The sequence below is a fragment of the Zootoca vivipara genome, chromosome 7, assembly GCF_965207765.1.
Source record: "Zootoca vivipara chromosome 7, rZooViv2.hap1.1, whole genome shotgun sequence".
NCBI lineage: Eukaryota > Metazoa > Chordata > Lepidosauria > Squamata > Lacertidae > Zootoca > Zootoca vivipara.
The window spans coordinates 69,520,138-69,535,772 of NC_142590.1; the positions used below are offsets into that span (position 1 = coordinate 69,520,138).

Sequence of the window (15,635 nt, forward strand, 5' to 3'; positions counted from 1 at the left end):
CCAGTAAAAAAACAAAACAAAACAAAACATTTTTAAGGGCATCCAACTGGCTGCCAAACTCATCTTTCTTAGATTTCACTATATATTTTTAAAAGTTTTTAAATATGTAAGCCTCTCTGGCTGCACAGCTGCTAAAGAAATGGTTTGATAAAGCTAAACAAGGGAGACAGTATGCCAGGGGTCAGCAAACTTTTTCAGCAGGGGACTGTCCCTCAGACCTTGTGGGGGCTGGAGTATATTTTGAAAAGAAAAACGAACAAATTCCTATGCCCCACAAATAGCCCAGAGATGCATTTTAAATAAAAGCACACATTCTACTCATGTAAAAATACACTGATTCCTGGACCATCTGTGGGCCGGATTTAGAAGGCGATTGGGACGGATCCGGCCCCCAGGCCTTAGTTTGCCTACCCATGTGGTATGCTGTATTGGTTAGAGTGTTGGACTAGGACCTGTGAGACAAGGTTCCAGATCCCCACTTGGCCATGAAGCTCACTGGGTGGCCTTGAGCCAAGAGTTGCAATGATGACATGGAGAGAGGTAAAACCATGCAAGTCACATTGAACTCCTTGGAGGAAATGTGGGATAGCAAATACATACAGTACATACATACATACACGGCCCTACCTCACATCTAAGCCTGAATGCTTCTGTGCAAATGTTGGTACAGTATTTTGAATGACGTCTGAGGTGTTTTAGCAACCTCTACCATGTGTCCAAAACACACATAGTATCATAACTGAAAATTATTGATGACCTACAGTGGAACCTCAGTTTACGACTACCTCCGTTTACGAAAATCTCCGTTTACGAACGCCGCGGACCCGGAAGTGTTTACATACGGGTTCCGCGGTGTCGGATGCGCAGGCGCGCAGAAGCGTGCCTTCGGCAAGCGAATGCCTTGGCGAGTGAACGCCTCCGCAGAACGGATTGCGTTCACAAACCGAGGTACCACTGTACTAACAAGTTAAGCATTGGTCTAATACAAAACCAGAAGCAGTGTTTCGGGTTTAATGTATTGTCTGCAGCGCTCTCTGCTGGCAATTTGTCAATCAGCAGAATAATGTGAACTCCTAATCTACCAATAAATCCAAAATGTGTATGAAATTACTGGGATCAAAGGAAAGGCGATTGATAATTTGTGTAAAAGTTACAAATGCTTGTGCCGTAACTCACAACCATTATCATTTTTAAGGTTAAATCTACTGTATAGCTGGCAGAAGAGTTTGTTTTTATATTTTCTTTGCTATAAATATTTTACCTTAAAATTTCATTTACTCCTGAAATCATTAACAGAAATACGTAATATTTTACCCATCAGTCAGATTATTGTTTCGCGTGTGCAATTCCAGGCTGAGATGCTTTGAAGAGCATCAAGTATACTTAGCATTGAGCACCTAGATCCTGAAAATTCTTTCCTTCTAGAAAGATCTCTTCTCTGCCAAATTAATGCATCTACAGGACTATATTTAAATAGTCAGTTGGTTCACTTCTGTCATAAATGAGTACATCTAACATGGAAAACAGAATGGAAAACAGTATGACAACAACAAAAAAGAAATGTGTAGATGTGCAATACCTCAGTTTTGGAATATTCCCAAGTTGTGGAATACCCTCCCCTCGGAAGAACTAGCTTCCGTCACCAGGAGAAAACAATACTTTCCCATCAAGCCTTTGCGTAAAGAGCTTAGAGTGAGAGCGTGGTACAAACTGAATTTCATTTAGTGATTTGTTTGCTGTGCAATTTTATATTTGATTTTCTGTTCATTTTCTGTGTGTTGCTGTCTGCCCAGATATTGTTTCACAATGGCGAACACGACAAGACATTTTTAAAATAAATTACTATGAAGCTATTCCATGGGGCACATTTCAGTCAAAAATCTAGCCACCACATTTTATACCATTTCACGATTCTAACCACAAAGTGGGAAGAATTTCAAAATCTATACACTTTGACAAAGCAATCTGTTGCTGGATAGCTGGTGTTTAGAAGATACAGTAAAGGCTATTCGGTTATTTTATGCTATCTCCTTAATATGAATGGGTATTTTCCCGCCTGGCCAGTTTTGGGGGGAAATGCCATCAATTTTACAAGGAAGCCTTCTTTGACAACAGATTATAAGCAATAAGCTATAGCCAAATATTAGCTCTCGGCAGAACAGACAAATTAGGGGAAGAGATATCTTTTATTGGTTTGACAATAAAGAGTCCAATAAAGGTTACCAGACCACTGATTTCTGCCTAGCAGATTATGATTTATCGCTGACTTCCACAGCCTTGTATCTGAGTATCAGACAGAGCTTTGCTTCTACCTTCAGGAGGAAAGGAGAGAGTGATTGGATTTTCTTTTTACAGCACTTGCACTGCCACCCCCCTCCCTCCCTCCCGCCCGCCCGCCACAAGCTTCCATTCTATGAGATTCTTGCTGCTTTCAGTCCCTCTCTCATGGTAGTGTGACACACAGTGCTGCAAATCTGCAATTCATAATTATGCAGATGATAAATGAGTGGCTGATAGATCTCTAGAACTCAGACCCCATCTGTACTGTACATTTAACACAGGGCCAAGTCACTTCAAGTAGTCATGGCTTCCCTCAAAAGGAGCTGTAGTTTGTTACAGGTGCCCAGAGTTGTTAAAAGGTAAAGGTAAAGGGACCCCTGACCATTAGGTCCAGTCGTGACCGACTCTGGGGTTGCGCGCTCATCTCGCATTATTGGCCGAGGGAGCCGGCGTGTAGCTTCCAGGTCATGTGGCCAGCATGACAAAGCCGCTTCTGGCAAACCAGAGCAGCACATGGAAATGCCGTTTACCTTCCCGCTGTAGCGGTTCCTATTTATCTACTTGCATTTTGACGTGCTTTCGAACTGCTAGGTTGGCAGGAGCTGGGACCAAGCAACGGGAGCTCACCCCGTCACAGGGATTTGAACCGCCGACCTTCTGATCAGCAAGCCCTAGGCTCTAGTGGTTTAACCACAGCGCCACCAGAGTTGTTAGGAGGTCCCTATTCCTCTCACAGAGCTACAATTCCCAGAGTTCCACAGAAAGAGGGATTGACTCTTAATCTACTCTGAAAATGATAGCCCTAGGAGGCGAATAAAGGTAAAGGGACCCCTGACCATTAGGTCCAGTCGTGACCGACTCTGGGGTTGCGGCGCTCATCTCACATTATTGGCCGAGGGAGCCGGCGTACAGCTTCCAGGGCATGTGGCCAGCATGACAAAGCCGCTTCTGGCAAACCAGAGCAGCACATGGAAACACCGTTTACCTTCCCGCTGTAGCGGTTCCTATTTATCTACTTGCATTTTGACGTGCTTTCGAACTGCTAGGTTGGCAGGAGCAGGGACCGAGCAACGGGAGCTCACCCCGTCATGGGGATTCGAACTTCTGATCAGCAAGCCCTAGGCTCTGTGGTTTAACCCACAGCGCCACCCGCGAATAGGACTCTCCTAAAAACTTTCAGCCCCAGCATCCAAATTGGACCACCCTGAGGGCAAAGATTGGTGTGTGAACCAGAGGTTCCTCATCCCTGGGTAAAGGATTTTGTGCAACATCGCCTTCTGCCCTGCCCGACCTCACTTTGGCTGCTACACAACTAGCATTCTGTCCTGCCATGTGATATCCCAAAGTCTTCCTGATGCAGTGCCTATGTTACCTATAATTCACTACCATAAAAGCCGTGTGCTCCACATGCAAGCCTAGTAGACCTTCAACTTGGTAATGGTTGTTTGCATCACATTCTCCCATCCCCTTCTGGAGAGATAAGTCATTGCTGTAGCTGCCTCGCCAATATATACTTGTGCAGCTCAACATTGATGGAGAGATTGCTGGCTATGGCGGAGCCCAGGTATACAAAATCATCTACCATCTCAAGCATGTGGTCAGCAATGCTGACGTCTTGCTGGCAACATCTTGACCCAGGAAGTTGGTCTTCATCAAGCTGATAGTAAGGCAGAACTTGGGGGAAATGGTTGATGGACCCCTGTAAAGCTTCCTCAGAGTGCGCTGCCTAGGCTTCCGTGTTTATGATTTCTATATGGCCATTGATAACTGCTATGTAAAAAAAAAGGTGAGTATGTATAGATGGAATATAACACCATTGGAATATAGATGGTATATTACACCGTCAGAAGAACTACCACCGAAAGAGGAATGGCAGATGAAATTGAAATTCTTGAAAGATTGGAGTAAATATACGAGTTATCTGAAAGACCATTGTAACCAACTGACTATGCTTGTAGGACTACAAGATGTTTTGTAAGGAGAACTATATGAAATATTGCAGAAAAGATTTATGAGAATGGATTTTAAGTTATGGATTATTAAAAGTAATAGGATAACAAATGTAAGATTAAGAGATGAGGTTTGGAAATCATTAGACGTGGTTGATGGAAGTCTCAGGCTAAAATACCCAAAATGTTGTATATTTGTATAAGATGAGATGTTCTGTTTGGAAAAAATATGTAAAAACTAATAAAAATGTATATTTTTAAAAAAGCAGTAAAACAGCAAATATACAAATTCTTAAATGAAAATGTTGCTTAATCACAACACAGAGCCAATCTAGATTATTGGTAAAACCTCCTGAGGCTAGTAAATTGTTCATTTCCTACAACGTGTGGCACAAAATGAGCATATTTTTCACCACAGAATCCAATCACATTTTTCCCTCCTCCAAGGAAGCTCAGCAATTAGACTCTTACTGATTATCCGGGAGACAGGAGTCACATTATGAGATTTAGGTAGGAGTCTCTGGTGGATTTTCTTAGTGAAGTTAATAGACATAGGAGATTTGCCTGTGAAACATGAGGATGAAACCTGCAAATTGAAGAGTATTAAAAAGTAGGATCTTTTAATGTTTTCTGGGAAAGGCCTTAAGAGTTGAATGTCACAAACACAAACAGAGAAACCCAAGGGAACTGTATATTTCCAAAATGAAGCAGCATGTCTGAGAGCAGCAATGACAAGTGCATTTTAATACTAAGGAGGTTATGAATATAGAGAAGTTTAACTATTTAAAGGGGGGGCCTTTGAGAGATCTGCCAAAAGCTTTAAGCTCTAGCACAGGGGCATCAAAATCAAAAATTATGTAGCGCCAAACACTCCACCCAGTAATCACCAGGGGGCTACACCCACAATGTTTTCATCCCCTCCCCCAGAAGCAAGGTGGGATGGAGCTGCTATGCAAGCTTCCTAGAAGGTGAGTCACTTTTCCTTACCAGAGGCAGCATGGAGGTTGGTGCAGTGCAAACACACAAGCAGGAACACCAGTTTGGCTACACCATTGTATTTGCCCCACACCAAATTCCCCACTGCTTCATTCCTTCCCCTTCTGCCCCCCCCCCCGGTGAGTTGCTTCTGCCCTCACTACAAAATCACTAGTTTTGATTTTGGAGAGATTTTTGGAGAGTTAGGGCTCTTCCACCTTCTGCTGCCCCCAAACTCTCAACCGTCACTTCCCTTTTGTATGCTATGTCTCACACTAGGCTCTTCAGCACTACCAATGCTCTGGACCTTCTACAAACTACTCAAACCATGTTCTAGAACAGTGGGGGGAGCCATTCTTATGTCGGGGGCCACATTTCCGCAGATTAATGGTGCTGAGGGCCACAGGACAGCAGATGATGGGGCTGAAGGGCAGGTCCAGAGCTAGGTTTCCTAGACAGCCAGATTAGACTGTGTTCTAACAGAACAAAACGTACACACATTTGCTATTTATTAAATTTATATCCCACCAATGGAACCCAGGGAACAGAGGCGTAGGAAGGTCAGGTGATATCCGGTGCAGAAAATTTCTTGTCACATCCCCCACACATTGATTTTTTTAAATTATTTTGCCTGCAAAAATGGTTTTACATTATTTCATATTTTCTTACAAAGGAATGTGGATTCTGGGCCTCTGATAACAAGTAGGCAACTATGGACAGATACTTAAATCTACAGGATGGATTGTGTTTTGGCTTGTGTTATTTTATTTATATTTACCGGTATTGTTTATTTATTTAATAAAATTTATTTTTAAAAACCTGCAAAGTGGTTTACCAAAACAAAAAACAAAGAAAACGCCATAGCAGTAAAATCAAGAAAAATCAGCTGCGTGCAGGGGGCAGGGCAAAGGCAAGCCAAGGCCTAATCTACTCAGCCTAGTCTCATTTTCTTCACATAGGCCAACTTTCCAGGACCTGGGAAGCCCAGCAGAGGGTAAGCCAGTGGGGTGGTTCATTAAAAAAAATGCCTGCTCCAAAGGTCTTATCTTACTAAACTAGGGATTATATAGCTATATCTGAAATTTCATGCATATCAGTTAATATCTTTACCCTGCTCCACTGAATTGAAATTTGAGCCTTCACAACATAGGAAAACGGCCTAGTAACAGCTATTTTTGTGGAGGAGGGTCAAGATATTAACTGATATGCATGAAATTTCATATATACAGTAGCTATATAATCCCTAGTGTAGTAAGATAAGACCCTCGGAGCAGGCATTTTCAAAAAAGTTTTTTTTATGGGTAGTAATTGTTACTGGATAATTTGTCACCCCCTCCATGATGGCACATGGGACGGCCCGCCCCCGCCCCCCTTTCCTACACCCCTGTCTGGGAAACCAACAAGAAGTGATGAATAAATAAATAAATATTAATTCCAGTAGAGGTGCAGACTGGGAAAAATCTCAACTTAAAAGGCTTTTATCAGTTGTCAATAAGCAAGACAATCCACAGCACCCTCCCTATGTAAAAAAATGTTTTCCATCTTGTCCATTGTTCTTACCGATTATAATTTTATATATAGCCATGTAAAATAGTTTTCCTGGCCTCGTCATCTTTGTCTGCTACCTGTAATTCAGTTTTGCTGAAGCGTTATTGTGGAGGATGCGCTGCATGCGAACTGCTAACAAATTAGGCTTTTATGAGGGGCGGGATCTTGCGGGGGATCAGTTACTCTATCCATCTTTATTTGGTGTCTTGCATTCACCAACCTTGCTTTGCGATAACTGTTACTGGCTCAAAAAGGTCAAATGCCTTGTACTACCGCTGAAGCCATTTCTTTGATTCTGCACCTAGCTAATATTCTTAAAAGTAAATTTATTTTAAAAATAAAAGGAAGATCTTTAGCGGGCACGGAAAAACATACTAAAAGCCCAATTCAGCTAGCGTACTCCGGGGTAAACGGAGTTAGGCGTCACTCTGCGTTTTCTCCCTTTCCCGTCCACCGCTTTCTAAAAGCAAAACCTGCACGTAGTACAAATCGAACGGCTCTAGGCTCGTGGGTCAACGCGCATGCGCAAACTAGCTCGCCCCCTCCACCGCCCCAGCTGGAGCGCAAACTTAAGATACGACACGACGGAAGCGTCCGGAGTGCTGCGCGCACGCGCACTCCCCAGCGCCTCTTGTTCTTCTCTCTTCCCCCCTTCCACTGGCTCCCTTTTGTGACGCCTTCGCACGCCATTGACCCGGCTCAGGCCCCGCCCACCACTATAAAAGCCCGCTCGGGGGTGGAGCGCCATTGTGCTGCGGAGCAGGCCGCAGCAGCGAGTTTCTCGAGGCTTTTCGTCCCGCCGGCGCCCGATCTGCTTTTCGGCTCTTACGCGTTCTTCCCTCTTTTCCCCCCTTTTTTTCTCCCTTTCTAGGTCGCGGAAGATGCCGCGCGTCTATATCGGCCGCCTGAGCTACCATGTGCGGGAAAAGGACCTGCAGCGCTTCTTCAGCGGCTACGGCCGCTTGCTCGAGGTCGACTTGAAAAACGGGTGAGGCGGCGGGCGGGGAGGGTTTCTTCCTCGAGGGGGCGGGAAAGGAGGGAGCGAGGCGCGCGCGGCGGGTGGGGGGCTTGGGGCGCCGCTTCTTCCCCCTCCCCTCATGCCGCGTGGCGTCGCGTTCAAAATGGCGGCAGCCCCCATTGTCCCGTCAGCGGAGGAAGCGAGTGAAGCGGAGAGGGAGAACGGAATGCCCTCCTTTGACAGCAGCGCCTCAGGGACTCACGGCCGGGCCGGTTGTTGTGCGCGCGTGCCTGACGCCGACGTGCTCGTGTTTATTATGCCTATAAGAATGCCTGTGAATAGACGTAGGCGTGTATATGACACGGGTACGGGCCTATAGGGTAACTTTCCCGCCGCCTCGTCTCGTCCCCCAGGTATGGGTTTGTGGAATTCGAGGATTCCCGGGACGCGGAGGATGCCGTTTACGAGCTGAACGGCAAGGACCTGTGCGGGGAGCGGGTGATCGTGGAGCACGCCCGCGGCCCCCGCCGGGACAGGGACGGCTACAGCTACAGCAGCCGCAGTGAGTGTTGCTCCGCCGCGGCCTACTTCGAGCAGGCGCGCGGAGTTGGGAAGGGAGGACGCGGGGGAGGGATCAGGCGGGAGGGAGGCTAGGCGGGGAGAGAAGGGGGAGCGGGTTGGTCGGCCTGGCCCCTCGGAATGTGGGGAAAGCGGAGGGAGGGGTCACGACGGGGGCTGGGGAGGAGGGGTCGTAGGCCCCTGGTTGGGGGTGTGTGGATTGGGCAGGGTTATTAGGCGGGGCTTTACTGCGCTACTTAACCTTTGGGTGCATAGCTTAGGAAGTTTTCTGGTGGGGTTTAGGCACCCGCAGTGCCAAGCTGCACTCAAAAAGTTTAAGATCCTTGTTTATTACGCTGGGGATTCTCAAAGCAGAGGAGGAGGCGGGGAGGGGCGTTTGTGGGGAGGGGGTTGTATTAAGAACTCACTGCTCTTAATCAGAATGCATCCCGTGCAGATATTGCATAGCAAAAACTGCCACTCAGCGGAGAAAGTTTGTGCTGTGGAGGAGCTAACCTAAAACAGGCACAGCCGTCTTTAAGCAGTATTGTCTTCAGAAGCACTTTGCTTCGTGTTCCCAAGCATAAGTAACTGCTGGGACTTTTGAGGGTGGCGATAGCTGACTTTCACAGAGACTGATTATTTCGAATTGGAAAGAAAACGACTACATGCTGATGCAAAGCCCATTTTGTTTAGCTTTTCCCGGAAAGGATCTGGGATGCGTCAGACTTATTTATATGATGATTAAGAGCAGTAAGGCGGACAAATATATTTTCTAATGGGTTGCTGCTGGTGGGGGTGGGATTTCTTGCAAATGTGTATGTTTGTTTTTAAAGTTGTTGCATGTTCAATTCAAACTTTTTAACAAGTCCTTGATGTTTCAATTTAAAAGTGACCAGTGGGGCTGAGGCTGTGTCCACTGAGGCTAAGATGACTGCCTTTCCTGATTGGCCATGGCTTTTCCATACATTGTGTGACCCTTGCCCTATGACCCTTTGGCTGACCTTACCGGAAGCCATGACGACAGCAGCCTTTTGCCATTAGACGCAGGGTGATGGTGAGGATTCCAAGGGTTAGACAAAACTGGTTAAACTGAACTAGGTGACTGTTACCTTGCGTGTGTTGTGGCCAAACCACCACCAAATACCTCATACTGTGATGTAAGTACTTAGTGTAATCTAGTAATCGTTTTTGTAAAATGTAGAAATGCATGTAATCAGTTAAGTTTTATATTTTACAATGTTCTGTAAAATAAAACTTAGCAAGGTAAATCTAATAAGGAGCAGTCACTCTCTAACAGAGTTTAGGAGCACAGTTTTGTAGGATTTTAGTCTTTGATTTGCCCTTAATATATAAAATGTGGCGAATTAAAAAATTTGTTGCAGGATTAGAAAGATAAAGTCCTACTCCTGTAAATGCAATTTGTAAACTAAAGTAAACTAACTTTTCATTGCTTTTATACAAGTTTGCTAACTTTGTATCTTTGTATGATAAAGGTGGAGGAGGATATAGCAGTCGAAGAGGATCAGGAAGAGATAAATATGGACCACCTGTTCGCACAGAATACAGATTAATTGTTGAAAACCTTTCCAGTCGCTGTAGTTGGCAGGATTTGAAAGTACGTTGTCAGAATAATATTTTTTGTTTTTTATTTTTAAAAGCAAGTTATCAAACAGCTCTTTGAGTCCCATAAACTTTGAAGAATGCCAGTTCACTTTGAAAAGTACAGTGGTACCTCGGTTTAAGTACAAATTGGTTCCGCAAGTCTGTACTTAACCTGAAGCGAATTTTCCCACTGAAAGTAATGGAAAATGGATTAATCCGCTCCAGACGGTCCGTGGAGACCTGAAGCATACTTGACCTGAAGCGAACTTTCCCATTGAAAGTAATGGAAAGTGGATTAATCCATTCCAGACAGGTCCGCGGAGTACTTAAACTGGGAGTACTCAAACCGAAGCGCACTTAAACTGAGGTATGACTGTATGTGTATTGAGTTTGCTGAAGCTGGTGTAGTGTCCTTCCTGTGTTTGTGGAGAGACTAATATTTCAATTTTCTCTTTAAGGATTTTATGAGGCAAGCTGGTGAGGTAACCTATGCGGATGCTCACAAAGAACGCACAAATGAAGGAGTAATTGAATTCCGTTCTTACTCTGACATGAAGCGTGCTCTGGACAAATTGGATGGTACAGAGATAAATGGACGAAAGATCAGGCTGGTTGAAGACAAGCCACGGTCAAGCCATAGACGATCTTATTCTGGCAGTAGATCAAGGTATCTTTAGAATTGATGCTGATGTGTTTTGTAAGATTTTCTGTGTATGAATTAAATCCGAAAATGGGGATATACAGAAAATTGCATCAGTTATTTCCCTGAATAGAGAAGAATACAGCTTGCAGTGTTGGGTAACAGGGGTCCCCACTTCAGGTGTTACACTACTCAAGTTAGCTGGCTGTACTAATATGTGCACAAGTTCAGATTTCTTTGGATATCTGTGCAAGAATATAAATTCGTGGGAACATCAGGACATATTGAACTCTGTGGTTTGGGACTTTTGTATGTGCAATGAAATTCCACTTTTGTCCCCGGCACATCCTTCTCAGCAGATGGGGGGGGGGGGGGTGGAGAAGAAAAAGAAGTCCTGTTATGCCAGTGATACATGGTGCCCAAATAGCTGCCGTGTTTCTTTTTCAGGTCCCGTTCTAGAAGGAGATCACGTAGTAGAAGTCGTAGGAGCAGCCGCAGTAGATCCCGTAGTGCCTCAAAAAGCCGATCTCGGTGAGAATTTGAATTTATATATCTGTCTTGCTAACAATGCATTAGGAGGTGTGTTCCGATAGAAGTATTCTCCTACCTTAAGTGCTCACACTCTGCATTGGTATTTAAATTCCTAAGCTTGCAAACAAATGGGCTTCTATGTGTAGACTTGCAATAAGTAAATAACTTTTATTCTTTTGAACAAAAGTTCTAAATCTAGGTCTCGAAGCAAAGATCGTTCACGGTCCAGATCTAAAAGTAGAAAGTCGAGATCAAAGAGCAAATCTAAGGTGAAATCTGACAGAGGTTCACAATCCCGCAGCAGATCCAAAGAGAAGTCTGAGAAGTCTCGCAGCAGATCCAGGTCTGTGTCTCGATCGCCAAAAGAAAATGGTAAAGGAGAAGCAAAGTCAAAATCAAGGTCGAGGAGCAGATCTCGTTCCAATTCGCCAATGCAGGATGAACCTGCAAAGGCACGGTCAGAATCCCCACCCAAGAGGAATGAATCGCGATCCCGGTCACGATCACATTCAAAATCCCGCTCACGTTCACGATCCAGTTCACAAGATTAATATTGGAACTCATTTCCCTTTTCACATGATTATGGAACATTTGTATGCCAGGCCAGAGGTCTTTTTTATGTTAGTATTGGCGAAGTTGGCCTGCTTAGTTGCAGAAAGAAGCAGTCTGAAAACCACATAAATGAGGCGCAAAAGTTTGAAATATCTAAAACTTTTTATGGAAGTGGCAAAGAGCAGGAAAAGATTATCTTTGTAGAAATTAGGGCAAATCCTTGATTATTATTTTTTAATAGTGCCCCATCAGAAATCTCTGGGGAAATGAGTTTTATATAAAATCTTTTGAGTGCAGAAGGTTTTTGGAAAGGTAACTATTCATAAATGTTTCTGTTATTTAAAATTACTGGAATTAATAGGCTATGGCTTGCTTCTAAAAGTGCATGAGAGCCTTAGTGAACAGGTCAGAGATGCTTATAAAACTGATAAGCCATCTATGAGTTTGAATTGGAACACTTCTTTTGTGTTGTACCCAAACTTGCCAGAAGTTACTTCTTTGCTCCTTTGTCACCATCTTGAGGCAGTATTGACAACCTAATAAAAATGGTCCTCTCTAACTTTGCATGGTGCAATTTTGCCTAACAAAATAAAGCTGACAACAAGTGAAATTCAAAGTACCGCATTACTTTTTAGTTGCCAAGTTCTTTGGTTGGTTGTTTTGTTGTCCTCTTAACTGCTGCCACATTCTGCATCTCAATTATAAGAGGTTGCTAACTTCCCATGAAAATTAGCACTTGATGAAACTTCTTGTACTGAACTTAAGCTTTAGTGTTAATGGGTAGTCTAGAACTAGATTTCCCATTATGATTTGTGCAGCTGGATTAGAAATAAAATCAGTTCCCCTAATATTTGTAGCAAACCAGTTAGCAACAATAACAGAATATTAGCACAGCCGTGTTACCTTTATACAATGTGTAGTTTGACTTGTATAAAATTAAATCATTGATTCCAGTGTTTGCTTTGTAACGTAGCTTTATTTGCTAGATGATGTATAGAGTAGTCTAACCTTATTTTGGTATGCAAGTAAAGGAAACTGGAAATGGCCTGTGATGTTGGACTACAAATGTTATCACAAATGATTTAATATTATTTGAAATGGAAAACAGATTCCTCTTTTTACTTAGATTGTTCATAAAACTTTCTGCTTTTTTTGTTAAACTCATAACAATAGCTACTCTTTAGCTGCCATTTAGCAGCAATCCAAGCCCTGAAAACTGAAATAGTTCAGGTTAGTACAAGTTTCACTAGCCCCATGGCTCCCCTGATGATGCTTAACAATCATGCAGGAAACTGGTCAGCCCCTCTTCTTTATTTCAGCTCTAGTGATAAGCTGATACATTTTCAGGGACCTTATTCTCTAGAATCATTTGTATTTTTTCTGACCTATAATGAGAGCACTTTTCAAGGCTCCATAAGGTTATTTTTCTTTGTGTTTATGAAGTTATTTTGTATTTTGCTGGGAATGAGCATGTTCAGAGGTGGTGTACATGGCTAAAGAATACAGTACATCTAAAATGCAGCCCTAAAATTAGAAATTGAAGCAATGCAGCATATCATTTAAATGTCATAACGAAATGCCTGTTAACAGTATTCAGCATAATCTTCAAGCAGGAAAAGAGGGGCCAAATAAGCCATAAGCCAGAACTTAATTGTCCCTTCTCTTTAATTAATGTGGAAGAAGGTCTTTGTCTAGAATGCTGCACCCAGAGATAGGTGTGTGGCTAGGACTCCAGATTATTCTTTGCCAGTTTTTATAGGTTCAATTTAAGGTGCTAATTGCAGACCATGACTGAAATTGTTCGGAAGAAATAGATTTTTAACTAGCATGGATCATTGTTCAACAACTATGTTAGGATTGTCACATAGGAAACCTTACTTACTGAAAAGCAAAACTGGGTACGTAAAAGCAAATGGATTCAAGCGGTTTATATGTATTTTGCCGGGATATCTGAATGTTTTAAGTCAGAGGAATTACTTTCTGATCAGCACCTGTAAGGAAATAACCCTTATCATAGCTACAGATATGTCTTTACAACTGCCATAGATTCATAGTTGTGAAGTCTTAAAATTTGAGTTGCAATAAAAGCTTGCAATGGCAAAGCTCTCATCTGTTCACCTCCAGTGCAAAAAAAGCCATATAAAATATTTTTTCTCCACAGCTATCTACCTGTGTTCATCCTAATTTTACTTTGCTGGGGTTGGAGCAAAGCATGGCTGTTACACTGAAAGACTTAATACACTTTTTAACAAATCAGGCAACATCTGACACTATCACAGTTAAAACTCGAATTTCGTATAATATTCACCATTTCATTAAGCTTTTATCTCACATTCTCACAGAGAATCTAGGAAATTGCAGACTTTTCAGCATAAAGTTTCAGGTCATTGGTGGAATTAAGGGGCCATGTTTGAAGGCTAAGCCCTCCAGATTACAGTATTGAAACAAATTTTAAAATACAAATAACAGTTTTTTAAAAATAAATCTGCAGTTGATTAAAACTCAGATTACAATATTACGAATGCAATTCAGATTTAATCAAATAAGTTTTTATGGGCTGATTGAAAACTAGCAAAAACAGCCCTGTGTGCGCCTTTTAAGAGAGTTCCGAAGAACGTGACTGCTACTTAGAAGGCCTGTGATTAGCAGCTGTTAGTCTGATGAATCTTGGGGCGGGCTTTGGAAGCCAATCAACCTGAAGGCATCAGCTGGTCCATATGGGTGCAGAGGCAGTACTTCAAATTGCATGTTCCTGTTCCATTTAGGAAAAAGTGAACGACAGTACTACTACATCCTACTTAAATGATTTCCGCTACTCATTAACCAAGATGGCTCACAGGTCTTAGTTCCATCCCACCCCCCTTTTCTAAATACTAATTAAAGGCAAACCCATGCAGATCACATAGTGGTCTAGTATTGATGCAACCTGGGCATGTTAATGGAAACAAGGACACGTTCTGTTGATAGGCTTGAGTCTGACACATTTGTGATTTTGTCTAACCCTCTCAAAGCTGTGCAAGTTAGCCATCACCTCTTGAGGGACAAATGCCATAGTTGGTTATGTGAAGGATTGCCTTTTGTCTCGATTGAATCTTCTAACATTCAGCTTTTTTGGTGGCCCAGGGTTCTGGTATTATGGGAGGTATACTAGAACTATATATCGGAATACAACTGCTTATGCTGCCTCAGACAGCTTCCCAGTACCTGGGAAGATCACAAGCAGGACATGTTTAGGCTCATCAGCTCCACACCAGGAAACCTGAATATGGGGGGTGAATTTTGCTGTTGTGGCTAATAGCCATTGATTGGCCTAATGATCAGACAATTCATACAGACTGTCTAAAAATCCAGAAAATGCAATCTCCACCTCTTGTGAATGCTGCATATTGTGGACACACTGGCCTGCTTTGCATGTAACACTGCCGGTAGTCTTCAACATTTTCAAGACCAGGGAGCAACCTTTAACCCAAACATGAATTTGGAGACCCATTTCTTAATGCCGCTGTCCCATGACCTAGTTGGTTTCAAAACAACGAAAGAAGACCAATGTGCTAAACGGGTGGGGAATCTGAGCCAGAGGACTAGATCCTTATCTGTCTATTTTGTCAATGTTGCACCTGTACAATGTGAGCTAATGGATTGCTTTCTAGTAGTGAAGGGCCTCCATGGGAGCTCGGCAAATAAAAAGGTGGAACTCTAATCCCAGTATTCTGTTTCACCTCATAGTTGCTGGTCTTTGGAGTGACTCATGGTTTCATGTTGTCCCTCGTGCTTTTTAGCATCTACAAGAAACTGCTGGGGGAAGTCTTCTAAATCAGCAGTTTTCAATAGTTTCCCACCTGAGGCCCAGCTTTAAGCCAAACATTCATTTGGGGATCCATTTCTTTTTTACTCTATATTTGCATGGTGGCATTGCTGCTGTTGCCACCCATCTTAAATGGTAGCACCATCTCTAACCTGGTACTGGGTCCTCCAACCCATAAGTTGAACACCAGTTTCCTAGAGGCTTGGTATAAAATGTGAACTTCATGATAGTGAC

General features: G+C 43.1%; 1 protein-coding gene across 1 annotated transcript; it reads left to right on the forward strand.

The window, feature by feature from the left end:
- The first annotated feature begins 7,498 nt into the window (after positions 1-7,498).
- Positions 7,499-13,698, forward strand: SRSF6 (serine and arginine rich splicing factor 6). Its single transcript, XM_035123204.3, has 6 exons — positions 7,499-7,740; positions 8,124-8,272; positions 9,765-9,886; positions 10,332-10,540; positions 10,961-11,044; positions 11,232-13,698. Exons 1-6 carry the CDS (start codon positions 7,634-7,636, stop codon positions 11,593-11,595), a joined length of 1,035 nt encoding a protein of 344 aa, XP_034979095.1. The 5' UTR covers positions 7,499-7,633; the 3' UTR covers positions 11,596-13,698.
- Positions 13,699-15,635: the final 1,937 nt, after the last annotated feature.